This window comes from Pristiophorus japonicus, chromosome 16, assembly GCF_044704955.1.
Source record: "Pristiophorus japonicus isolate sPriJap1 chromosome 16, sPriJap1.hap1, whole genome shotgun sequence".
NCBI classification, from domain to species: Eukaryota; Metazoa; Chordata; class Chondrichthyes; family Pristiophoridae; genus Pristiophorus; species Pristiophorus japonicus.
Window position 1 is genome coordinate 25,992,703 of NC_091992.1, and position 27,669 is coordinate 26,020,371.

The 27,669-nt window shown below is 43.7% G+C and overlaps 2 protein-coding genes across 4 annotated transcripts in view; one reads left to right on the forward strand and one right to left on the reverse strand.

The window, feature by feature from the left end:
• Positions 1 to 13,152, reverse strand: part of supt6h (SPT6 homolog, histone chaperone and transcription elongation factor) — an 89,116-nt gene extending 75,964 nt beyond the window's left edge. Inside the window, exons 1-2 of one of the 3 annotated variants that reach the window (XM_070857151.1) lie at positions 13,072 to 13,152; positions 10,347 to 10,463 (exon numbers count right to left, since the gene is read on the reverse strand). In XM_070857151.1, the coding sequence (XP_070713252.1) occupies positions 10,347 to 10,452 (106 nt within the window). In that variant the 5' untranslated portion in view covers positions 10,453 to 10,463; positions 13,072 to 13,152. Of the gene's footprint in view, positions 1 to 10,346; positions 10,464 to 11,593; positions 11,702 to 11,735; positions 11,822 to 13,071 lie in introns of those variants that run through there. The other 2 variants (XM_070857149.1, XM_070857150.1) reach the window with 2 other exon arrangements.
• Positions 13,153 to 13,351: 199 nt separating this feature from the next.
• sdf2 (stromal cell-derived factor 2) overlaps positions 13,352 to 27,669 on the forward strand; it is a 29,688-nt gene continuing 15,370 nt past the window's right edge. The window contains exons 1-2 of the mRNA XM_070857152.1: positions 13,352 to 13,568; positions 17,386 to 17,582. Of these exons, the coding sequence (XP_070713253.1) occupies positions 13,388 to 13,568; positions 17,386 to 17,582 (378 nt within the window). The 5' untranslated portion in view covers positions 13,352 to 13,387. The remainder of the gene's footprint in view (positions 13,569 to 17,385; positions 17,583 to 27,669) is intronic.

A 27,669-nucleotide genomic window follows, 5' to 3' on the forward strand; every position in this document is an offset into this window, starting at 1 on the left:
TTCAGCCTCCACATAGTCAGAGGTTGGTTTGCCAAATGACAACAGTGCCACCCTTGTCAGCAGGTTTAATGACAATGTTAGGGTTGGATCTGAGAGAACAGAGTGCTGCAAGTTCAGAGGGAGGGAGGTTAGAGTGAGTGAGGAGACCAGAAGTCGAGATGGCCGATGTCATGCCGGCAATTCGAAATGGAAAAATTTAGAGAGGATAAGAGGCCAGAGGGAGGGGTCCAAGTAGTGCGAGAATAGGGGAGAAAGGGTCTGCTGTGCTGGGGGGGGGGGTGGAAGGGAGACTCTCACCACCCTCACCCCAAGTGAAATATTGATTTGTTTTTACATTGATAGTTCATTTCTATTGGACCTAAACTCAGTGCCAGTAAAGGCAGCTGGAGAACAAACCAGAGGTTGGTAGAGAAATTTACCCAGTAAAACTTCCAAAATTTCTTTGAGGAGTACTGATACTGGCCCAATTGACGTACAGTTTTGCCAACAGGACTTGTGGAGATGCCTGGTATATGAAATTTCTGTCCCAAGTCCACTTGAACTGAAAACACCAAACACAGGAACAGGAGTAAGCCATTCAGCCACCTGAGCCTTTTCTGCCATTCAATTAGATCAACTCCATTTACCCTTTGTTGTTCCATATCCGTAGCTACCGTTACCTCAGTCTTAAAAATTTGAATTGGCCTAGCAGCCACAGCCTTCTGAGGGAGCGATTTCTGAATTTCCACTATCCTTTGCTTCCTGATTTCACAAATGGCTTAAATCCAATTTTTAGATTATGCCCTCTTCTTCTGGATTTCCCCACCAAAGGAAATGATCTCTCTGTATTTACCCAATCAAATAATTCTTTCTTTTTAAACACCTCGATTGGGTCAACCCTCAAATGTCTAAACTCAAGGAAATGCAAGACAAGTTTATGCAACCTGCCTTCATAAATTAATCCTTTAAGCCATGATATAATTCTGGCAAATCTGCGCTGAAGCCTTTCCAAGGCCAATAGATCTTTCCTGAGGTTTGGCGTCCAAAACTGAATGCAGAACTCCAGATGATGTCTGATCAAGGCTCTGTACAAATGAAGTATCACTTCCTCTCTTTTGAGTACATTGTATCCTTTTTCATAGTAGAGGAAGAGGACAAAAGTACACAGGAACCAAAATGTCAAAGGCCGGAACTCAGCAGATTTGATACAAGTAAAAAAAGTAAAGAAAAAAAAACAGTACAATTATAAATGTTACCCTTCCAAAAATAGGATATATCTAGAAGAAACATTTTGAACCACTCTCCACCCTACCAAAGAAATATGCATTTTAACATGGAAATATTTTATCAGATCTCCCATGGGACTACACACAGTAATTGAGGAAATGTTAATTTAGGAAGATAGGTGCATTATATGATGTAATGTACAAAAGCTAAGATCTCCTCCCTTTAATGCAACAAGTTTTAATTTCTGTAATGTTGTAAGTTCAATTAGAGGCTAATTCATTTTAGTGACATTATAACTACAGTCAATGAGATATTTTCTGTTACTGGGAAAATGTTCCTGTAGATTCAAACGATTGCTTTTAAAAAGTTTTACATACTTTAAAAAAAATAGTATAGTGTGATCCCTGAGATCAATCTGGTATTTTTTGTCATTACGAGATGTCTCAGATCTAAAATGCTTATATGTCACATTCTCCTTGAGAGAGTACAGATTCACAAATCACTCAAAGTAGCAATGCCATAAAAACAGCAAACAAAGCACTGGGGTTCATTTCTAGAGGGATAGAACTGAAAAGCAGAGAAGCTATATTAAACTAGTATAGAACCTTGGTTACAGCAACTTGTATTTATATAGCACCTTTAACGTAGTAAAACATCCCAAGGCGCTTCACAGGAGTATTTTAAAGACAATGATTTGCCACATAAGGAGAAATTAAGGCAGGTGACCAAAAGCTTGGTCAAAGAGGTAGGCTTTCAGGAACATCTTTAAAGGAGGAATGAGAGGGAGAGAGGAGGAAAGGTTTAGGCAGGGAATTTCAGAGATTACTGCCTCGGCAAGAGAAGACATGGCCACCAATGGTTAAGCGATTATAATCAGGGATGCTCAAGAAGGCAGAGTTAGAGGAGCGCATATAGCTTGGGAGATTGTGGGGCTTAAGCAGGTTACAGAGATAGGGAGGGGCGAGGCCATGGAGGGAGTTGAAAACAAGGATGAGAATTTTGAAATCGAGACATTGCTTAACTGGGAGCCAACGTTGGTCAGCGAGCACAGGTCTGATGGGTGAACGGGACTTGGTGCGAGTTAGGACACGGGCAGCCGAGTTTTGGATGAGCTCAAGTTTATGTGCGGTAGAATGTGGGAGGCCAGCCAGAAGTGCACTGGAATAGTCAAATCTAGAGGTAACAAAGGCACGAATGAGGATTTCAGCAGTGTATGACCTGAGGCAAGGGTGGAGACGGGCGTGGTTACGGAGATGGAAATAGATGGTCTTAGTTATGGTGCGGATATGTGGTTGGAAGTTCATTTCAAGGTCAAATATGACACCAAGTTTGTGAACAGTGTGGTTCAGCCTCAGACAGATGTTAAGAGAGAGAGATAGAGTCAGTGGCTAGGGAACGGAGCTGGTGGCGGAGATCGAAAACAATGGCTTCAGTCTTCCCAATATTGAATTGGAGAAAATTTCTGCTCATCCAGAATTTGATATCAGACAAACAGTCTGACAATTTAGAGCCCGTGGAGGGGTCAAGAGAAGTGGTGGTGAGGTAGAGCTAGGTACCACTTCTGTGTACATGTGGAAACTGACGCTGTGTTTTCGGATGATGTCGCCAAGGGGCAGCATGTAGTTAAGAAATAGGAGGGGGCCAAGGATAGATCCTTGGGAGAAACCAGAAATAACGATGCAGGAGCGGGAAGAGAAGCCGTTGCAGGTGATTTTCTGGCTACGATTAGATAGTTAAGAATGGAACCAGGCGAGTGCTGTCCCACCCAGCTGGATGACTGGAGAGGCATTGGAGAAGGATGGAGTGGTCAACCGTGTCAAAGGCTTCAGATAAGTCAAGAAGGACAAGGAGAGATTGTTTACCTTTGTCACAGTCACAAAGTAAAGACCACAATTAGAGTACTGTGTAGAGTTCTGGTCTTCCTATGATAAAAAGGATACAGAGGTACTGGAGAAGGTGCAAAAAAAGATTTACATGGATGATACCAGAACTGAGGTTATACCTCCCATGAAATTTTGAACATGCTGGGGTTCTTTTCTCCAGAAAAGGGAAGGCCGAGGAGTGACCTGATTGAAGTACTTAAGATTATGGAAGGGTTTCATAGGTAGACGTAAAGAAATGTTTCCACTTATGGGAGTGACCAGAACGAGGGGCCACAAATACAAGATAGTCACTAACAAATCCAATAGGGAATTCAGATGAAACATTGTTTACCCAGACAGTAGTTAGAATGTAGAACTCACTACCACAAGGAGGACTTGAGGCGAACATCATCGATGCATTAAAGGGAAAACTAGATATACACATGTTTAGCTAAAGGATAAAGAAAGGATAGAGAAAAGAATGGGTTATGCTGATAGGGTTAGATGAAGAGGGGTGGGAGGAAACATAGAAAATAGGTGCAGGAGTAGGCCATTCGGCCCTTCTAGCCTGCACCGCCATTCAATGAGTTCATGGCTGAACATTCAACTTCAGTACCCCATTCCTGCTTTCTCGCCATACCCCTTGATCCCCCTAGCAGTAAGGACCTCATCTAACTCCTTTTTGAATATATTTAGTGAATTGGCCTCAACAACTTTCTGTGGTAGAGAATTCCACAGGTTCACCACTCTCTGGGTGAAGAAGTTCCTCCGCATCTCGGTCCTAAATGGCTTACCCCTTATCCTTAGACTGTGACCCCTGGTTCTGGACTTCCCCAACATTGGGAACATTCTTCCTGCATCTAACCTGTCTAACCCCGTCAGAATTTTATATGTTTCTATGAGGTCCCCTCTCATTCTTCTGAACTCCAGTGAATACAAGCCCAGTTGATCCAGTCTTTCTTGATAGGTCAGTCCCGCCATCCCGGGAATCAGTCTGGTGAACCTTCGCTGCACTCCCTCAATAGCAAGAATGTCCTTCCTCAGGTTAGGAGACCAAAACTGTACACAATACTCCAGGTGTGGCCTCACCAATGCCCTGTACAACTGTAGCAACACCTCCCTGCCCCTGTACTCAAATCCCCTTGCTATGAAGGCCAACATGCCATTTGCTTTCTTAACCGCCTGCTGCACCTGCATGCCAACCTTCAATGACTGCTGTACCATGACACCCAGGTCTCTTTGCACCTCCCCTTTTCCTAATCTGTCACCATTCAGATAATAGTCTGTCTCTCTGTTTTTACCACCAAAGTGGATAACCTCACTTTTATCCACATTATACTTCATCTGCCATGCATTTGCCCACTCACCTAACCTATCCAAGTCGCTCTGCAGCCTCACAGCATCCTCCTCGCAGCTCACACTGCCACCCAACTTAGTGTCATCCGCAAATTTGGAGATACTACATTTAATCCCCTCATCTAAATCATTAATGTACAGTGTAAACAGCTGGGGCCCCAGCACAGAACCTTGCGGTACCCCACTAGTCACTGCCTGCCATTCTGAAAAGTACCCATTTACTCCTACTCTTTGCTTCCTGTCTGACAACCAGTTCTCAATCCATGTCAGTACACTACCCCCAATCCCATGTGCTCTAACTTTGCACATCAATCTCTTGTGTGGGACCTTGTCGAACGCCTTCTGAAAGTCCAAATATACCACATCAACTGGTTCTCCCTTATCCACTCTACTGGAAACATCCTCAAAAAATTCCAGAAGATTTGTCAAGCATGATTTCCCTTTCACAAATCCATGCTGACTTGATGGTGTGGAGCATAAACACCAGCAATGGACAAAATGGCCTGTTTCTGTGCTGTACATTCTATGTAAAAATCTCCTAATTTATGGCTGAGCATTAGAAAAGTGACCACGAAAGCCAACAAGTTATCGCAAAAACCCAAATGCTTCACTAATGTCCTCCAGGCAGGAATTTGTCTTCCCTACCCAGTCTCTCTATATATAAAAATACGCAATTGTCAGTGGTAGCATTCTTGCCTCTAGATTGTGGGTTCAAGCCCACTCCATGACTCCAACATATAATCTACGCTGCAGCACTGAATGAGTGCGGCACTGTCAGAGCTGCTGTCTTTCAGATTAGATGCTAAATCTAATGCCTGGGCACATATGGACATAAAGGATTCTGTGGCACTATTCAAAGTGGAGGAGCAGGGCAGTTCTCCTGACTAACATTTATTGTTCCGTTTTTGAGCACCAAGAAAGATATATTGGCCTTGGAAGCGGCGCAGCAGATTCACCAAAATGATACGAGGGTTGAAAGGATTCATCTATGCGGATAGGTTGCATAATCTATCTTGGATTCCTGTGAGTTTAGAAGGTTGAGAGTTAATCAAATCAAGGTATTTAAAATTATTATGGAATTCAATAAGGTAGATAGAGAGAAACTATTTCCTCTGGTGGGGAATCCAGAACAAAAAGGCATAATCTTAACATTAGAGCTGGGTCATTTAGGAGTGGAATCAGGAAGTCATTTTTCAGAATGGTGGAAATCGAGACCATGCTCCCCTAAAATGTTGTGGATGCTGGGAATATTTAAATTTTCAAAATTGAGATTGATTAGATTTTTATTAGGTAAGGATATGAACATAGGAACAGGAGTAGGCCATTCAGCCTCTCGAATCTGTTCCGCTATTCAATATGATCTTGGCTGATCTGTGACCTAACTTCATATATCTGCCTTTGGCCCTTACCTCTTAATACCTTTGGTTAACAAAAAGCTATCAAACTCCGGTTTAAAGTCAACAATTGTTCGAGCAGCAACTGCTATTTGCGGAAGGGAGTTCCAAACATCTACCACCCTTTGTTTCCTAATTTCACTCCTGACAGGTCTAGCTTTAATTTTCAGACCATGCCCTCTAGTCCTAGAATCCCCAACTAACAGAAATAGTTTCTCTCTATATCTACCCTATCTGTCCCCCTTAATATCTTGAAAACTTCGATCAGATCACACCTTAGCCTTCTAATTTCTGGGGCATACAACCCTAATTTGTGTAATCTCTCCTCATAACTTGACCCTTGAAATATAGGTATCATTCAGAGTCTAGGTATTATTCTGAATGAAACAAAATGGGTAAATGGAGTCGAGGTACAAATCAGCCATGATCTAACTGAAGGGGCTGAATGGCATATTCCTATTCCTATGTGGTTCTGACTAGATTTCAACTAAATCTAGTTATACAGAATACAATCTCAATTTCGTTTTTCTTTGGCTTCAAATCCAAGGATTTCAGAAAAATAGGCTGTAAATACTGAAAAATGTTGAATATTTTTGACAGACGGTGGATCGTTGTAATACTGCACATTGATATCATGTGTCATCATCCAAAACCAGTGCACAGATGCATCACAAACAGAAAGAATCCAGGTGTTTGCATTTACATTTCCTCTCTTCTATCTTGCTACAGCTCAGTAAAACGTAATACATATACTGAGAATTGGATTTCAGATCTCTTCTGGTGCTCAATTCCCAGTAACACCAGGAATTATGACAGGCTGCATTTAACTAGGATCAAATGACGATTTTGTCACCTCCAAAACTCACTCCCCATCCCATGGCACATGCTCCTGCAAGTGCAGGAGATGCAACACCTGCCCTTTTATCTCCTCTCTTCCCACCATCCAGGGCCTCAAACATTCCTTCCAGGTGAATCAGTGATTTACTTGTACTTCTTTCAATTCAGTATACTGTATTCATTGCTCACAATGCTGTCTCCTCTACATTGCGGAGACCAGAGATTGGGTGACGGCTTTGCAGAACACCTCAGTTCACTTCGGCTGTCATTTTAATTCTCCGCTCCACTCCCACTTTGTCCTCGGCCTTCTACACTGTTCCAATGAAGCTCAACGCAAGCTCAAGGAACAGCACCTCAACTTTCGATTACGCACTCTACAGGCTTCTGGACTCAACATGGAGTTCAACAATTGCAGATCATAATCACTGCCCCAATTCATTTGGTCCGTTGTTGTTGGTAATGATTCTGACATTCCCATTTACACCTCCTCTAGATCCATCATGTGTTTCTTTACCTGTCCCTTTACCATCTCCTTTTGCCTTGTACATTCATACCATTTGTCATTTTATCTCTCCTGCCGAGCACTCTATCACAGACCTTCCCTTTTGTTCTTTCCTCCCCTCTCCCTGCCTCTACATTTGCTTAAAACCTGTTGCATCTCCGTTTTCCAGTTCTGATGAAATGTCATCAACCTGAAATGTTAACTCTGATCCTCTCTCCACAGATGCTGCCTGACCCGCTGACTATTTCCAGCATTTTCTGTTTTTATTTCAGATTTCCAGTATCCCCACTCCACTGAGGGCAGCGGGCAAGCCATGTGAGAGCTATCTTGCTTTTCTAGGTGACCCTCCACAGGCTGTATTTATTTGCACGTGAGTTGGACTAGATTTCTGATTGGTCCCCTTGGAGGACAAGACACACCCAATAGTTTATCTGAAATGTGTAATCTGATCCTGCCTGGTGGAGAGTAATGTCTTTGCAATATGTAATTTGATCCAGTCATTGTCACAGGTGGGCTTCCTGAGCCAAGCTGCTCCACTGCAGCCACGACAGTGGCATCTTCCGGTTAATGTGGAGGGTCACCTAGAAAAGCAAGATCATTCTCGCTTGCCCTCCTCCCAATGATCAGTTGAATGATACAACATAAAATTCTGGAAAAGATCAGCCAGTCAGGCAACAGGAGAAACAGAGTGAACGTTTCGGATCAATGACCTTTCATCAGAACGTAAAATGTTAACTCGGTTTCTCTTTCTATAAATGCTGCCTGATTTGCTGAGTGTATCCAGCAATTTATCAGATTTCCAGCCCCTGCAGTATGTTGTTTTTGACTCAGCAGTGTGACAGTAGGAATCAGCAACGGTGCCATCAGGCAACACCTGCACATCGCTCAGTTGTTCACCAACGCCAAGTCTGAGTTGACTTGTGGGACCCTTCAAAAATGTGACCCCATGAATGGGCGATGCAACATCATGCAGGGTGCCGTAGCTGTTGGAGGTTAAATTTGACAAATCCACAGCATTGACTATTTTACATAATTTGAGCTTCCAGGTTGGTTTAGTGGCGCACATTTCATTCAACGAGAACAGGCGACGGTGACATCATTGCAAGTGACATCACTAGAACCATAGATTTTGGGCACGCGCTGAAAAATGACAGGAGTGACATGGCCCATGCGCAGGATGACATCACGGGTCAACCGGAAACCGGAAGTAGCCACACTGTCGCTAATCACTCCGTCAAACTAAACACTCTGGGTATGAGCCACGGTGACTGAAGTGACTAGTGAGTGGTCGGACTTCCAGATTTCATCCAGTCCAATTATGTCACTTACGGCATATGCTTTGAGAAATCAATTCACTGCCATTCATGGTGTGATCCAGGTTTTTGGGTGAGTGTGGTGCGGGGAAGGAATGTGGTGCCAAGGCATAAAGGGGGTGGGGTTGGAAGAACGCGATCCATGACTAATGGTGGGATGGGATTTTGGGGGGGGGGGGGGAAAGAACGTGGTTCGTCTTCCCATCGGGATCATGTTCTTGCTCATATTCCTTCCCCCTCGCTTTTAGACCTGGATCACATTCTTCCCCCACCCCTATTGTTCTCTCTCTTCCTTCTCCCCAAGCTCCGACCTTCTCACCACCCCCTGAACCCCTCCCCCCATCCTCCCCCCTCTCCCCACATCCACTCTCCCCTCCCCACATCCTCTCTCCCCTCCCCACATCCTCCCCCATCCTCCTCTCTCCACTCCCCTCTCCCATCCTCTCTCCACCCCCCTCCCCCATCCTCTCTCCACCCCCCTCCCCCATCCTCTCGCCCCTCCCCCCCCCATCCTCTCTCCCCTCCCCCCCCCCCATCCTCTCTCCCCTCCCCCCCCCATCCTCTCTCCCCTCCCCCCCCCCATCCTCTCTCCCCTCCCCCCCCCCATCCTCTCTCCCCGCCCCCCCCCATCCTCTCTCCCCTCCCCCCCCCCCATCCTCTCTCCCCTCCCCCCCCCCCCATCCTCTCTCCCCTCCCCCCCCCCCCATCCTCTCTCCCCTCCCCCCCCCCCCATCCTCTCTCCCCTCCCCCCCCCCCATCCTCTCTCCCCTCACCACCACCCCTGATTTTCTCCATGCAAAAATACAGCTGGCAACAGGAAGGTATCGTGGTTCAGGCCACAGTCCTGCAGCTCAGTGCATGCGTGTTTAAAACATCGGATGTGCACGTGCGGCTCCGGTGGGGGTGGGGGTGTGGGTGGGGGCTGAACGGTGTTTCAGCTCTGCGCCTAGAGATGCACATGTGCATAATTACTCAAATTTGTTTGTGCAAATAATCACTCCGTTCACCCATCTTCGACCTTAACTTTTGTTCTTTCCTCCCTTCACTCTCCTTTCCCCACTTCTGTCCTTGCTTAAAACCTGTAGCATCTCTAATCTTTTCCAGTTCTGATGAAAGGTCATCGACCTGAAACATTAATGTTTCTCTCTCTCCATAGATGCTGCCTGACCTGCTGAGTATTCCCAGTATTTTTTGTTTATTCCAGATCCGCAGTATTTTGCTTTTGTACCATTTTATTAGTTGTTCTAGAGAAATTGTGTTACGGTTCTACCCCTGTATTCAACTAACCTTTATAGTTAGTGAAATGATCTATTACTATTGATGGCAACATTCAAAAGATTACTTCAAGTACACTTGTTGAAGTTATTAGCTTAGCTTTATTGCGTCAAAGGACTGTGTGTTTAACTTAAAACAGACATTGTTGGAAGTGTGACTTTTGATTGAGATATTAACCGAGGTCTCATCTGCCCTTTCAGGTGGACATAACAGACCTCATGACATTATCGGAAGAGAAAGGAGTTCAAAAATCTTGTCAGCCATCATTTGTTCGACCTTGCTTGATGTTCGTCGACACAACAGCAGTAACAGCATTTCAAAGGTTATTAATCAGTTGTATAGCACTGAGATATCCTGAGGATATGATAATGTGCTATGGAAATGCAACTTCTTCCTTACACAATATTCCAATCGGACATGTTTTTGTGCTTTTATTTTGCAGTAACCAAATTCCAGACCTTCCTTACATGGAGAAAATGAAAATTGGAAGGCCACTTGCCCCTCGGATTGCTCTTGTGCAGCTTCTAGAGACTGGTCACAGGTTTACAATGGACAACACAGAGAAAAATTCACGTTTATGCTGCATCACGGTTACACATACCATCATCATCTTCCATGAATTTCTTCGGCTTCTTCTGCACCGCTGTTCCTTCTTCATTGTATTCTTCCTCAGATTCCTCAGCTTCACTCTCCACAAAATCAGACATGTTTGCAATCCCTACACGGCGAAAGGAGGAAAAAGATTTAAGTGAAACCGCAAAAGAGTACTTGACACCTTCAGTAACACTTAATAAAAATCAGACCACCCATTTATTTGACCAGTTAAAAGAGTGCTCATTAAATGGACGATTATAAAATATTTCATGAAGGAGGACAAAATGTTTGTTGTGAAGGAAATAAGGCTTAAGATTTAAAATTTAACATTGAAAGTATCTTAGTGCATGTAAAGATGAGCCTTGTTGATATTCTAAGGCAATGCGATTAGAGCTGTCGAATCAAAAGGGGATCCACATATTAACCTAATACACACACATATCATCAGCAGTCCCTCAAAATCAAGGAAGACTAGCTTCCACTTTAAAAGTGAGTTCTCAGGTGACTGTACAGTCCAATACAGGAATTACAGTCTCTGTCGCAGGTGGGACTGACAGTGGTTGAAGGAAAGGGTGGGTGGGGAACCTGGTTTGCCACATGCTCCTTCTGCTGCCTGCGCTTGGTTTTTGCATGCTTTTGGTGACGAGACTCAAGGTGCTCAGTGCCCTCCCAGATGCTTTTCCTCCACTTAGGGCAGTCTTTGGCCAGGGACTCCCAGGTGTCGGTATATATCATCATCATAGGCAATCCCTCGAATCGAGGATGACTTGCTTCCATGTCAAAAGGTGTCACAGGTGTTTCAATGAAGGACCTAATATTACGGATCCCGAACTAAATCTTGAAGAGTGGAAGACGCCCGTGCATTTTTTTTTAAACGTGTGGTGACCGTTGCACACCAGCCACCACACGGGCTTGACAGAGCACTGTCTTGGTACAGTGGCAAGGATTAACCAAGACGACTGGAGACCAGCTCTGCTGCACGGACCTAGTGCATACACATATCGCAGTGTGGGCTGGCCCGTGCTACCCCTGGACCCTCGCCTCTTCTGGACCCCGAAGTCGGTGTATATATATATATACATACACACATTCACACACACAGACAGACACACAGACAGACACAAGGAGGCCTAGTGAAAAGGAAGTAGTGATCAGAAGCAGTCGGACGGACGTGGCATTCAGCCTTTGGCCAGCTGCAGCGACGGGCTGGGTGGCTGGCAGTGTGTGCGGCCTAGTGCGGCTCTCGGAACCTACCCACACTGCGAACCAGCGGCGGCGGCCAGAGCCTCAGCTAAAAGGACACCGAGTCACTCCGCAGGCAGTAGCTTTCGGATCTCTCAAACTTCTTCCAACCAAAAAAATACCCCAACAGAGAATAAAAAAACCAAATCAGTACCTCACTTTAAACAAAAATAACCGAACGGCCCGACGGTGGCGAGCAGCTCACGAAGGTGAGCCCAGCACGGAACGGAAGATGGCCGACCGTGTGCACCCGCAAACACTCCCGCCCGGCAGCGTCACTCCATTCCATCCCACCGAGTTCCGTTTCCGGGCTCAGGACAGACACACCAAAACAAACAAACAAACACATGCAAGAAATACACCAGAATCCCAGCGCCATCTACGTGTCAGCTCCACCAAATCTCACTCGTTTCACCTCTATGCCATCTCAACCCCTGCAAACAGACACACTGCTCGACTTCTTTAAATATGTGCGTGCGTTGAACCTTTCCTTCCTGCCTTGACCCACAGGCAGCACGACAACAACTTGTATTTATATGGCGCCTTTAATATAGTAAATCATCCCAAGGTGCTTCACAGGAGAGTTGTCAAACAACATTTGATATTGAGCCACATAAGGAGATATTAGGGCAAGTGCCCAAGAGCTCAGTCAAAGAGGTAGGTTTTAAGGAGCGTCTTAAAAGGAGGAAAGAGGTACAAAGGTTTAGGGAGAGAATCGCTGCTGAAGGTACGGCCGCCCATGCTGGAGTGATTAAAAATCGGGGATGTGCAAGAGGCCAGAATTGAAGGAGCACAGACATCTTGGAGGATTGTAGAGCCGGAAGAGGTTACAGAGCTACAGTGAGGCGAGGCTACGGGGGGAAATTGAAAACAAGGAAGAGAATTTTGAAATCGAGGTGTTGCTTAACTGGGAGCCAATGTAGGTCAGCAAGCACAGGGGTGATGCCAGAGACTGTGGTTCACATATTGGGCTGTACAGCCACCTAAGAACTCATCTAAGAGTGGAAGCAAGTCTTCCTCGATTCCAAGGGACTGCCTATGATGGGTGAGCGGGACTTGGTGCATTATTGACTCCAATAAATTGGCAGATTAAGATTAAACAAAATGTTAGTTAAGTGGTGCAAACAGAAAAGGAATCTGTGAATCTTATGAAACCTGTGAGTGTCACTAGAGTGGACCAAAACTTCCACAACTATGGATAATGTTTGGCCTGAGATTAGAGCTACTCACAGCAGCCTGGCGAAGATTGGGAACTCACGGCCCCATCACTTTGGAACAGCATATTGATACTCGATGCTGCATTGTGTCATTCTCTGCTTTGATCACATCTAATCAGTAATTATAATCTAATACCTAATATACCCGTCAAATTCATCATCATGTCAAATTATCACATTAATTGCTACCATATCAACTTAAAAAAGTTCGTTAAAAAGTTTATAACATAACCAATTGATGACCAAAACAAATGAAACTGCAATTCTTGGCACCTTGCTTTCAGATCACTTGAATGCCGTGGGAAGTTGAAGCTGCCAACGAAGGCTTCCTGTGGTCAGGTGAAGAACAGCTCGGCAGGTGAAGCTCGGCGTTTAACAGCTGACCGCCTGGTCCTCCCTCCTGCAGGTGGCGCTGCTCCTTTACCAGCGGCTCCTCCCCTCCTGCGGGCGGCGCTGCTCCTTTACCAGCGGCTCCTCCCCTCCTGCGGGCGGCGCTGTGCTGAGCAGCGCGCTACTTTGGCCGCGGGGCTGCTCTTGCTGCGGCCCAGGCTGACGTTGGTTGGCAGGACGGCGGGTGAAGGAGAGGAAAATGAGCGTCCGCTCGCATCACTCGCTGCTGATGCTGCGTTCCTTTATCCTGTGCTGTGTTTCGGTGCCTGGCCTCGGGGGCGCCTCCGAGCTGAGTTATGTGACTTGCGGCTCCGTCATCAAGTTATTGAACACCAGGCACAACGTGCGGCTGCACTCGCACGACGTCAAGTACGGCTCGGGTGAGTGTGTCGGCGCTCGGCACCAGGCCAGGCCAGCGGGGCTCCAGTGCCGGCCCGGCCCGGCCCGGCCCAACCCGGCGGGCCTCCAGTGCCGGCCTGTCCTGTCTGCAGCTTGCACCGAAAGACTTGCATTTATATAGCGCCCTTCACAACCACCGGATGTCTCAAAGCACTTTACAGCCAATGAAGTCTTTTCATTTTTGGAATGTAGTCACTATTGTAATGTGGGGAAATGCGGTAGCCAATTTGCGCACAGCAAGCTCCCACAAACAGCAATGTGACAATGACCAGATAATCTGTTTCAGGTGTTAATTTGAGGGATAAATATTCACCAGGATGCCAGGGATAACTCTCCTGCTCTTCTTCGAAATAGTGCCATGGGATCTTTTATGTCCACTGGAGTGCGCAGATGGGGCTTCGCTTTAACGTTTCATCTGAAAGACGGCATGTCTGACATTGCAGTGCTCCCTCAGTGTTGCACTGGAGTGTCAGCCTAAAGCAATTAGTTGTGCGTTCAGAAATAATTAGAATTCATCAGTATTTTTCTTGTAGTCTCCGGTAAATTTCTGGGGTTGAAGACAGTACCTACAGACCCCAACATCCCCGTGCAGCAAGCCGCAGACCCTAGCCCTCCCCCGTGCGATGATCCAGAGTCCAGCCCAGAGATCGAACTTGTCTCTTTCCTGGGTCGGTCTGTCTGACTCCGTAACACGTAAAGCAGCACACTATTCCTATTCTTTTTAGGAAGAAAGGTAAGAAAACCAAGTTGCTGTCTATGTTTTGTCAGCCGTGGCTATGGGTAGCACTCTTGCCTGAGTCAGAAGGTCGCGGGTTCAAGTCCCAATCCAGGGACTTGAACGCAAAAATCTAGGCCGACACTCGAGTGCAGTGCTGAAGGAGTGCTGCACTGTCGGACTTGCCGTCTTTCAGATGAGACATTAAACCAAAGCCCCGTCTGCCCTCGGGTAGACGTAAAAGATCCCGTGGCACTATTTGAAAGAGATGAGGAGTTATCCCAGATGTCCTGGACAATATTTCCCCCTCACAGAGGACCTTGCAAAGCACGAAACACCTCAGGTAAGTGCACCGAAAAAAACGGTGGGCCAAATTTGGGCCCACTGGGTGTACAAAAACCCAAGAGCTAAAAGATGAAGTAATAACAGTCAGCACATGTTATAATGCTGCAGTCCTTATTCAGCATCACAAAATAAGGATGAGGAAGGACATTTGGCCCATCTTAGCTAATCCATCTAATCATAAGTGTCTATTTATTGCTTCCATTCCGATATTTGGAAGTCCATTTCAAGTGTTCCTTTATTGTGTCAAGAAGAATTGCCTTTAACCAATTTGAGTCTGTGCACAATTGTCCTGATATCATAGTTTATCTTGAAGTAGTACCTGATTTTTTGTTTTGTTGCATGAAATAAACAATTAACAATCAACAGTTTTACTTGTTGTTCAAGACTAGTTCTCATTGGCTCTGGTCCACCTAACAGAGGGGCTCCACCTGGATATGTCTTTAAAAAAAACCCATCATCCGGCTTGTTGATTTTTGAGGCTTATCAAGCGCCTACTTGTTTGGTTTTTTAGTCATCTAATTTTGTACCACTTTTCAAAGTATTGTTACAGATATATAAAACTGAAAACAGATATATAAAACGGAAAAGAGTGACTAAAGTAAATGTTGGTCCCTTAGAAGATGAGACGGGGGATTTAATAATGGGAAATGTGGAAATGGCTGAGACCTTAAACAATTATTTTGCTTCGGTCTTCACAGTGGAAGACACAAAAACCATGCCAAAAATTGCTGGTCACAGGAATGTGGGAAGGGAGGACCTTGAGACAATCACTATCACTAGGGGGGTAGTGCTGGACAGGCTAATGGGACTCGAGGTAGACAAGTCCCCTGGTCCTGATGAAATGCATCCCAGGGTATTGAAAGAGATGGCGGAAGTTATAGCAGATGCATTCGTTATAATCTACCAAAATTCTCTGGACTCTGGGGAGGTACTAGCGGATTGGAAAGCAGCTAATGTAACGCCTCTGTTTAAAAAAAGGGGGCAGACAAAAGGCAGGTAACTATAGGCCGGTTAGTTTAACATCTGTAGTGGGGAAAATGCTTGAAACTATCATTAAGGAAGAAATAGCGGGACATCTAGATAGGAATAGTGCAATCAAGCAGACGCAGCATGGATTCATGAAGAGGAAATCATGTTTAACTAATTTACTGGAATTCTTTGAGGATATAACGAGCATGGTGGATAGAGGTGTACCGATAGATGTGGTGTATTTAGATTTTCAAAAGGCATTCGATAAGGTGCCACACAAAAGGTTACTGCAGAAGATAAAGGTACGTGGAGTCAGAGGAAATGTATTAGCATCGATAGAGAATTGGCTGGCTAACAGAAAGCAGAGAGTCGGGATAAATGGGTCTTTTTCGGGTTGGAAATCGGTGGTTAGTGGTGTGCCACAGGGATCGGTGCTGGGACCATAACTGTTTACAATATACATAGATGACTTGGAAGAGGGGACAGAGTGTAGTGTAACAAAATTTGCAGATGCCACAAAGATTAGTGGGAAAGCGGGTTGTGTAGAGGACACAGAGAGGCTGCAAAGAGATTTAGATAGGTTAAGCGAATGGGCTAAGGTTTGGCAGATGGAATACAATGTCGGAAAGTGTGAGGTCATCCACCTTCGGAGGAAAAAAACAGTAAAAGGGAATATTATTTGAATGGGGCGAAATTACAACATGCTGTGGTGCAGAGGGACCTGGGGGTCCTTGTGCATGAATCCCAAAAAGTTAGTTTGCAGGTGCAGCAGGTACTCAGGAAGGTGAATGGAATGTTGGCCTTCATTGCGAGAGGGATGGAGTACAAAAGCAGGGAGGTCTTGCTGTAACTGTACAGGGTATTGGTGAGGCCGCACCTGGAGTACTGCGTGCAGTTTTGGTCACTTTACTTAAGGAAGGATATACTAGCTTTAGAGGGGGTACAGAGACGATTCATTAGGCTGATTCCGGAGATGAGGGGGTTACCTTATGATGATAGATTGAGTAGACTGGGTCTTTACTTGTTGGAGTTCAGAAGGATGAGGGGTGATCTTATAGAAACATTTAAAATAATGAAAGGGCTAGACAAGATAGAGACAGAGAGGTTGTTTCCACTGGTCGGGGAGACTAGAACTAGGGGGCACAGCCTCAAAATACGGGGGAGCCAATTTAAAACCGAGTTGAGAAGGAATTTCTTCTCCCAGAGGGTTGTGAATCTGTGGAATTCTCTGCCCAAGGAAGCATTTGAGGCTAGCTAATTGAATGTATTCAAGTCACAGATAGATAGATTTTTAACCGATAAGGGAATTAAGGGTTATGGGGAGCGGGCGGGTAAGTGGAGCTGAGTCCACGGCCAGATCAGCCATGATCTTGTTGAATGGCGGAGCAGGCTCGAGGGGCTAGATGGCCTACTCCTGTTCCTAATTCTTATGTTCTTATGTTCTCTGCCCACAGAACAAGGTACTTTGCTCAGCTGGGAGCAATATGTAGTTCAGAGCGAGTTAAAGGCAAGAGAGAAAATAATTTTAAAAACGAGTTGGAAACTGCAGAAGAGATGAATGTTAATTGATGTTTTTAATATACTGCCACCAAGAATTCCCTAATTCGAGTATTTGTAGAATAATCTTTTTTTGTAAATCTTGCTATTTTTGACTCTAGTTTTCAAATGCTACTTCAGTCCGCAAAGAACTACTGTTCATGTTGTTTTTCCCCTAGAGTACTTGTGAAATGAATATTCGAAGTAACTCCTCTCCTGCCGTTATGTTTCAGGCAGTGGCCAGCAGTCCGTGACCGGAGTAGCTGAAGCAGATGACAGCAATAGCTATTGGCGGATACGTGGAAAAAGTGACATCGTGTGCCAGCGTGGAAATCCGGTAAAATGTGGCGAGACTATTCGATTAACTCACATCAATACAGGCCGTAACTTGCACAGCCATTACTTTACATCACCATTGTCAGGGAACCAGGTGAGGTGATTGAATTGGTAATCGGGACTTTTTTGGCTCCTGTGTGTGTGTGTGTGTAACTTTTTTAAAAAAAAGGTATTGTAAATGAATATGTCCTTTTTGCAATATTAGTTTAGCAGTCTGTGGAAATTTTCAACCAGAAACAAAATGAGCTTCAAAAGCAATCCTGCAGAAACCACCTAATTTATATTGAGGGATGTTTAACCTTTGCAACCTTTCCTTAAGTGAGCAATAATTTGGAGCCCATTAGAGGCATGACTACATCCAGCCTCCCCATCTCCTGTGGGCATCTCCTGCTTCATCTATCTCTCCGTCTTCTCGCCTCCATTTTCTCTCTTCCCCCATTTACCTCCAAGCTTGTCCTCAAAAGTTTAAAAATAAAGGGAAGTTCCCCTGAGCAAATAGTTAAACTTTCTTGTATATGAATTGAAATATCTTGGAGTATATTGTTTTGTTGCTTTCTAAAAGGTGGACATTTTAAAAAAAATATATAAAATTGCTCTTGGAATGTGGGCGACCATAGCGAGGCTGCATTTATTGCGCAACTCTAGTTACGCAAGAAGGTGGGTCTTTTCCTTGAACCGCTGCCAGCATTGCTTTATCCTGCTCCCACAATGATGTGTAGGGAATTCCAGGATATCGACTGAGCGACTATGAAAAGATGGTGATAAATGAACAAGTCAGGACAGTGCGTGACTTGGAGGGACCTTGGAGCTGATGGTATTCCCATGTCCTTGTCCTTTTCAGTGGTAGCGATCACAGAGTAGGGAGGTGCTAGCAAAATAACCTTTTGTGAATTGGGGCAGTGCATCGTTTACATCGTACATACTGCAGCCACAGTGTGCCAGTGATAAATCCAGTGGTAGGGGTGCGATCAAGCGGACTGCTCTTCCCTGGATGGTGTTGAGCCTCATAAGAACATAACATAACATAAGAACATAAGAAATAGGAGCAGGAGTAGGAGTAGGTCGTTTGGCCCCTCGAGCCTGCTCCGCCATTTAATAAGATCATGGCTGATCTGATCTTGGACTCAGTTCCACTTCCCTGCCCGCTCCCCATAACCCTTCACTCCCTTATCATTCAAAAATCTGTCTATCTCCACCTTAAATATATTCAATGACCCAGCCTCCACAGTTCTCTGGGGCAGAGAATTCCACAGATTTACGACCCTCTGAGAGAAGAAATTTCTCCTCATCTCAGTTCTAAATGGGTGACCCCTTATTCTGAGACTATGCCCCCTAGTTCTAGATTCCCCCACGAGTGGAAACATCCTCTCTGCATCTACCTTGTCGAGCCCCATCAGTATCTTATATGTTTCAATAAGATTAGCTCTCATTCTTCTAAACTGCAATGACACTTCATGGATAGTGTGGGTGCACCCATCCAAGCAAGTGCTGAGCATTGTGTCACTCTTCTGATTTGAGCCTTACAGATGTTGCCGGGGCTTTGTGGGGTCAGGTAGTGAGCCACTCATTACTGAGCGTAAGTCTTTCTTTCTGTTGAGTATCCAGTGTCTGTCCTGTCTGTGTAGTCATGGTGTTGATATGGTTGGTCTAACTAAGCTTCTGCTTAGTGGTGATCCCCAAGAAGTTGATGATGGGGATACTTAGTGTTAAGGTCGAGGGCAGATGACTGGGCTTTCTGTTGTCAGAGACGCTTCTGAAGTATGAATGTTACCAGCCCAAGTCTAGATTTTTCCTAGTCCTGCTGCAGGCTGGAATGAGCTGTTTCATTATCAGAGAAGTTCTGAACGGAACCGAACGCTGGAATTGTCAGTGAACTGCCTGACTCTTGACCCCCTGACAGAGGGATGATAATTGGTGAAGCAGCTAAAGATGGCTGGGCTGAGGTTGCTTCCCTGAGGACCTCTTGCAGGGATGTCCTGGGGCTGCAATGATTTGGCCTCCGACAACCCCAGCACCCTTTTCCATCGGGTATGAATCCAACCACTGGAGATGTTCCCTTTGACCAGGCAGATAATATCTCCTCCTCTGGCATTCAGTTCTTGCATCCATGTCTATCAAAGCTGGGCTGAGGTCTAGAGCCAAGTGGTTCTGGCAGGGTATAAACTGAGTGTCAGTGAGTAGCTTATTGGTGAGTAAGTGTCACTTGACGCTATTGATTCCTTCGATCACTTTACTGATGATTGAGAGGAGGCTGACAGGCCAGTAATTGGCAGGGATAGATTTATCCAGTTTTTTTGTAGGTGGGTTATAGTTGGGAAATCTTCCACATTGTAGAGTAGAAGGCAGTGTCTTAGCTGTACTGGAACATCTTGGCAAGGGGAGTGGTGAGCTTTGATGCTTAGGTGTTCAACACTATAGCCAGGATGTTGTCACGGCCAATAGTATTTATATTTTCAGTGCGCTTAGCCTCTTAATGCCACGAGGAGTGAACCCGATTGGTTATACACAGGCTTCCATGATGAGGATCTTGCGAGGAGGCTAATGGGATCATCCATTCACACTTCAGCCTGGTCTTTTGCACTCGCATGCTGGGCTTAACCATGGTTGAGGAAGGGGATGTACATGGAGCCACCTGCTCTACCCATTGCCTGGTTGTCCACCACTATTCTTGACTGGATGTGGAAGAACTAGAGATCTTATTCTATTCTGTTCTTTGGTCGTGTTTGAATCTAATTTGGTCGTCTTGACGCCGAATCTAATTGGTTCAGTTACAAGTTGGGAAAGGTGGCTTACCTCCAGTTTTCTTGGAAAAAATACAGGTTGAAATGTGAAGTAATGGCCTCATTTCCTTACTGTCATCTTATGGCACTATTGTCAAAGTAGTGGTTACATATCGTGGCTGTCTTTAATGCAGGAGAAAGCCCACTGTGACATTTTGTATATTTTGGCTTGTACAGGTTTGTTTTGTGCTGGCTGGATATGTTTGCCGTGCTCTCTGGGTATAAATGGAGTACATGTGCTTTTTGACTTGCATTTATGCCCACAGCACTGCAGTCTGGGGACTCACTGAGAACGTTTGTGTGGAGATTGAGTGAAGCTGACCTGATATTGCTGCCAGTGTGAAGTATATATAGAATGGAGGCAAATGCAGACCTGACTTAGATTTTTTTTTTAATACTGATTTTGTTGGGTCATGAAACTTATCTAAAAGTTCTATATGGTTAAAGCTGGAATCATAGAATGATACAGCACATAAGACCATTTGGTCCATCGTTCCTTTGTCAGCTCGTTGGTAGAGCTATCTAATTGGTCCCACTCCCCTGCTCTTTCCCCATAGGCCTGTAAATGTTTCTCCAAGTATTTATCCAATTCTCTTTTACACTTTTTCTTCTCAGATGGTTGTGAATCTTTGGAATTATTTACCCCAGAGAGCTGTGGTGGCTGAGCCATTGAATATATTCAAGGCTGAGATAGACAGATTCTTGAACTATAAGTGAGTCAAAGGTTATGGGGAACAGGCAGGAAGGTGGAGTTGAGGCTCAGATCAGATTAGCCAGGATCTTATTGAATGGTGGAGCAGGCTCGAGGGGCCTTATGGCCTACTCCCGCTCCTATTTCTTATGTTCTTATGGATGTTACTATTGAATTTGCTTCCACCACCCTTTCAGGTAGTGCATTCCAATATTACATGTAATACTATTTTCTTTTGATCCAAAGTTGCCCAGGAATTATCTCTAGCAGGTTCGATTAAGAAAATATAAACCAATTAAAAAAAAAAAAAATCAGTTCATGAATTGTTAAACTTTGATTTACACAGTAATATGTATTAGCTGGCAGCAGACCATTCAAACAGATCTAGATCTAAGCTTCACTGCTCTGTACGGAATTAAAATACCACAATGCCTGTTGTAGTCATTTTGCCACTAAAACAAACAATTTCACACTGAGATTTTAAAATCAGACAGAATAAAAATCCATGACGATTGATCGTCTCCATCCAGCTGTTCACTGCTCTCGGTACAATGCCCTCAGGAAAACTCTGCACTTCATCGCCAATGTGTCTTTCATTTAAGGCCTTGTTATTTCCACTTTTATTGTACACCCGAATACGTGACTGTATTAAAAGTTCTTAAAACCATATGTAAACCAGGAAAATAATGAATAGAAATAACAAATATATGTACTGAATCAGCATGCCTGTATGTTCAGTTATGAATTGAAATGAACAAAAACTCTGTCAATGTTCAAAGTGCAGTTCAATTTTATTACTTCTATTATATCCTGACAGTGTGACTGTGTGGCTGGGTAGTCCTTCTACGAAAGAAGGAAAAGATAGAGGGAAATCAGTCTCTTACCAATTTGAATTCCAGAATTTATGACATGCACACTGCCAGTTGGATTTCAGTAAATCTTTAGTCTGATTTGATTCCCTAGTTCGCAATATAAATAGTGTTTTAATAGTTTCTTTCAGTTGTCTGCGTATACACCAGACTTTCAAGAAGGGGCACCCGTGAGCCATAAATCATGTTTTTCATTTGTTTGAATCTCATTTTAAAGTTGTATAAACTGCAGGCGATGAAAGTGCTGTCATTGGAAGGGCAGTACACTCTAGTTATCAATTGGTAGTCAGCATGTGCCTTGGTGTTGAAATCGACTAATTGTTCGATTTAATGTCCAGTGCTTTAAAAACTTGCATTTAGACACTGGTTATGTTTGCATCAGCGGAGATTGTCTTATGGTAATGGCACTATGTAAGTGCACATTGTTATTTCCTTCAGTCGGTTGAGTTTGGCAGATTTGCCTGTGACAACTGTGTAAAGAAATTTAAAGGCTATAACTGACGTCCCTGGCAATATGTACCTGGGTCATTCTTGGCCACTGGCATTTACAACAAATACTCCTATAAATACAGAAGGGATTTGCTTTTAAATACTGTAAAACAGAGCCATGTTTGGGAGAATGTGCATCTATTTGAGTTTGAGTTTTTATCCTCCCTCTTTGAATTTATTGAAATTAAATGATTAAGAATTTCTGGAGAATTTGATTTGATTTTTGGTTCTCCATGGGCTCAAAATTCTACTCCTCCCAAAGTAAGGAGTTTCTTTTGTTCAAGTTCCAGGTTAGTCGAAAATATTACTTTGGCATCTGATCCAGTGTTGCTCTGCATAACAGATGTTACAAAAGCATAAATTTAATTACATTTTAGATATGTGGTTATTAATAGGATATATTGAGGTCAGAAGTGACATGATAAACATCTATACCAGTGAGATTGATTATAATTCATGACAACATTTTTTTCTGTCTGTCTCACCTGGAGCTTCTGGAAAGCAGCTGGCATTTGCTTATTTTCTGAATATTCAATCCCTGCCACCAAGTGGCGCTGTGCAAGAATTGAACATACCATGCAATGGACATTAACAAATCTCTATCTGTCTTCTATCATCTACTCCAACCTTTTTATCTATCTACTTACCTACCCACCCATCTTCTGTCTTTAATATTTCAGATTATCGCAAGTAAAGCACCTGGATATACTTGAGAAACCATAACGTTTGTTGTGTATTGGTTTTGGACCGGTAATCTTGAAGCATCGGAAAGGCAATAGAATGGTTCCAGCCTTCCATTAGTTAGTTGTGATGCATATTGAACGTAAAAATTCACTGTTTAAAAATAAATGTTCTTACGTTCAAGGTCAACCATCCCGGTGTAACATAGAAACATAAAAAATAGGTGCAGGAGTAGGCCATTCGGCCCTTCGAGCCTGCACCACCATTCAATAAGATCATGGCTGATCATTCACCTCAGTACCCCTTTCCTGCTTTCTCTCCATACCCCTTGATCCCTTTAGTCGTAAGGGCCATATCTAACTCCCTCTTGAATATATCCAATGAACTGGCATCAACAACTCTCTGCGGTAGAGAATTCCACAGGCTAACAAATCTCTGAGTGAAGAAGTTTCTCCTCATCTCAGTCCTAAATGGCTTACCCCTTGTTTCTAGACTGTGTACCCTGGTTCTGGACTTTCCCAACATCGGGAACATTCTTCCTGCATCTAACCTGTCCAGTCCCATCAGAATTTTATATGTTTCTATGAGATCCCCTCTCATCCTTCTAAACTCCAATGAATACAGGCCCAGTTGATCCAGTCTCTCCTCGTATGTCAGTCCTGCCATCCCGGGAATCAGTCTGGTGAACTTTCGCTGCACTCCCTCAATAGCAAGAACATCCTTCCTCAGATTAGGAGACCAAAACTAAACATAATATTCCAGGTGAGGCCTCACCAAGGCCCTGTACAACTGCAGTAAGACCTTCCTGCTCCTATACTCAAATCCCCTCGCTATGAAGGCCAACATGAAATATCTTCCGAGTTTGTAGAAAAAGGAAGTAAATTTTCCATCGTTTTGTTCCATTTCATAATAAAACACCAAAGCCCTGCTAAAAGGCTTCAGACTTGGTACTTCTCAAAACCTTTTCGAAGTTTTGAGGGGTTGCATTAGGATAGCACCATGCAGATTGGCAGATGTTTACAGTCTTGTCGTCTTGCAATCCATTGGCTAGTTATCTACTTCATCATAAACTCATTTTGGAATTAGAGAGGATGTCTTGATGTAATCTTTCCTGAGCTACTACTGTGTTTTTTGTACACTCCTATTTAGCAGCCCAGCTGAGAGATTCTTGAATTATAATGGAGTCCAGGATTATGGGGAACAGGCAGAAAAGTGGAGTTGAGGCCAAGATCAGATCAGCCAGCACCACCACAATAGATTAATTGGATATTCATCTCATTATTGTTTTTGGGACCTAGCCGTGCAAAAAGTGAATGTCCCAGTTGCCTACAAAATAACACTGACTCCATTTCAAAAGTAGTTCATTGGCTACAAAACAGTTTGGGATGTCCCGAGAACCTTGTAATGTATGCAACTATGAGTATGCTCACAGGTTTGTAGAGCTGTTGCTACATCCGAGCCAGGGTGTCCCTAGAGATGGAGCACGCGGGGTGTCCACCAGTACGCTCGCAGCCTTCCGCGAGAGGTGGGCACTGGAGTGCATGATCACCCCTGACAACCAATTTTAATTTGATCCTTAATGTCTAAAGTTTAATTTGTTTAAGTTTGTCGGTTTTAGTGCCCCCTTTAATCAGGGGGCATTTGATTTATTGTTTTATAAAAAAATAGTTGTAGAGCTGTTGCATTGTGAGTGGCTTAGCCAGTCACGTGACATTTCAGCAAGACTCCATAAAACCCCAATCAGTTGGGTCTAGGTCATCCACGATGAGGCATGCAGTTGTGAGCCTAGTGGATGAACTGGTAATGTGTAGTGGGATTGTTAAACCTTTGTTAATAAATCAACTAGTTCTTAATAGAATGTGTTGCTATGAATTCTTAAGCAAAGAACCCATGAAGCAAATGCATTACAAACCTAAAATGCACTATACAAGTCTTTTTTATCCTCCTTTCGTTTTTGTTTACTCTTGTGTTCCACAATCCAAAATGTGAAGAATGAAGCCACTGTTTAATGATATGTTGTTTAACTTAACTTCTTTCGAGTTTAAAACATTTTCTGGCCACCAAACTAAGAATTCAAAGGCTGAAATTCCAGCTGGAAATGGTTAACAACACCAGCATTATTAATGAGCCAAACATTTAATGTATTTTTATTCCAAATCACATACCTTGACCTTGAAGAAATCATTAAAACGGTATAAGCTTTGTGCATGGAAGTTTTTCTTGCATTTTGCTTCGCACTTTAAAATGTTTCTATGGAACCCTTGAGGAAAGTTTTCATCTAATGCTTTGGAAGCAGTGATGAATTACCTTGCATTTACATTAACATGAACTTAATTATTTTTGGATTAGTTTAGCCTCGATCCTCACTGGGGAAGTTTCACACTAGTCACAATCAGCTCCCAAAGCTCTAAACGGTGACGTTCCCATGCCTAGAGGATATCTGCATAGTTAATCTGAACTTTCATTAATTCTAAAAGTAATGCATCATTGTACGAGGTGCAGATGTTTTCATCTTCAGGCATTTCCAATATCGCAGATAGTAAATCCCATTGATCCCACAGTCCGAGTTGATCAGCCAAAGGCTTTTTAGTAGGGTTCCTGTTTGTCAGGGTGTCAATTCAAAGCAATCATTTGTGAACTGTTTAGGTGGTTAGCCTCTGTATTGACTGGCTGAAAGCCAGTGTATTGCAAGCTTGTCGCTATTTGTATTGTCAGCAGGATGAGCTCCAACAAGCTGTGGGGTAACTAAAGTGGCAGCTACTAAAGCGCACAAGAAAGTTGATGGCAGTTCCTGTTTATAGCTTCAAGATTGCATTCTTGTAATTTAGCGATGTCAGCTGGGAAAATATGCTGACCCGTAGATTTTTCTACTCTCACTCAGTGTAGATAATCTTTTATCTGTTTAGTACAGAATTTGATCTCGGCTGGAAATAGAAATGAAATCTTATTTCAATTTCAGTCAGCTTTACTCCCTTACCTATTTCTTTAGAGTTGAATTTGATTTTAACCAAGTTAATAAGTCAAATAAGCTAAATTCCGGCATTTATTTAAAATGACCTCAGTTTGACCTGAAACGTTAACTCTGTTTCTCTCCCCACAGATACTGCCACACCTGCCGAGTAGTTCCAGCATGTTCTGTTTTTAAAACAATTCGTATATGTTTCCAATTATAAACTTCCAGTCCTACTCATTTAAACTTGGTAGATAATTTAAAATGCCTGTGTTACTAACACACACATCTTCATTAAAAATATCCAGCTCATTTCACAAACTTGTGATACTAGCAGGGAGGTTGCACACTGGCTGTGATTATCTGGGGATCAATACAGCAGGGCAAAGTTCCCTACCGGAACTTTGTATTCATAAAACCAACTGCATAGACAGGACAGGACAGCACAGGACTAAACTTTCTCACCTTAAAGGTGCTGACAGCTCTCTGATACTTTGTCTATGTAACTAATGTTCATGTTTGTGCCTATATAATAACTCGCAGGGCTATTCTACCATGGTAGGTACCTCAGCCTAGCTTAATGCTGTCTTGGTGGTGGATACAGATTCAGTAGTAGCCTTCAAAAGGAAATTGGATAAATACTTGAAGGAGAAAAAATTGCAGCGATATGGAACTAACTGGATTGGAACTAACTGGATTGCTCTTCGAAAGAGCCGGCACAGACTCGATGGGCCGAATGGCCTCTTCTGTGTTGATCAATTCTATGATTCACCAGACGTATAAATGCATGCACTTTCCAGGAATGCTTAGGAGTACCTTTCCCCCCCCACCCCCCACTCCCCATCACCCATTCTCCTTTCCCCAATCTAAACTAAGGGTGCTGAGACCAATGTAGAGCTCCAGCTGCCTCCCTGGCTGAGATCCAATAACTCAGCAGCACGGTGCTGAGATCTTCTGTATGTATGGATTGACACAGCATCAGATGCCTTTACCTGTTATCTATTGCACTGGTATTGAAAATGGCACTTCAATAGATGTTGGAAAAACATTGACTGATTTGTTGTCTAAATTTTCTAAGATGGAACTAAACCATGTAAGATTTCTAAATCTCTGGCATTAAATTTGACAGTGAGACAATTCTTCCAAAACAATTGGACAGTTTTATTAAAACAAACACACACTCTTGCACATCCACCTTAGTTACAACAGATACAATGAGGTTATAATAAAGAGTGATATCCATTACTTCCCTTTGGCTGGTTCAGGAGAGAGCAAAAAGTCTTTTGCTGAGTTCTTTTAAACCTTTCAAAGCCATTGTCCCTCAGAAAGCCTCAGGATTGGACCTTGGCTCCAGGGCAGTTCCTTATTGGCTCTCCTCACACATGTGGCTGTCTGGTCTGGCTCAGCCATCTCTTGATTAGCTTAAATGGCTTTCCAATACACAAAACCCTTGCGGCAGCTCTGTGGGCTTCCATTTTGTTTCTTTCAAAACTCAGCCCACGCTGGCAAACTGTGGGCTTTCATTTTGTTTCAACACAAACAGGCCTTTCCATACAATCTACACTTTTAACATTTATGCACACACAGAATCATTATTAATCATTATTAGAAACCTAGAAAATAGGCGCAGGAGTAGATCATTCGGCCCTTCGAGCCTGCATCACCATTCAATAAGATCATGGCTGATCATTCACCTCAGTACCCCTTTTCTGCTTTCTCTC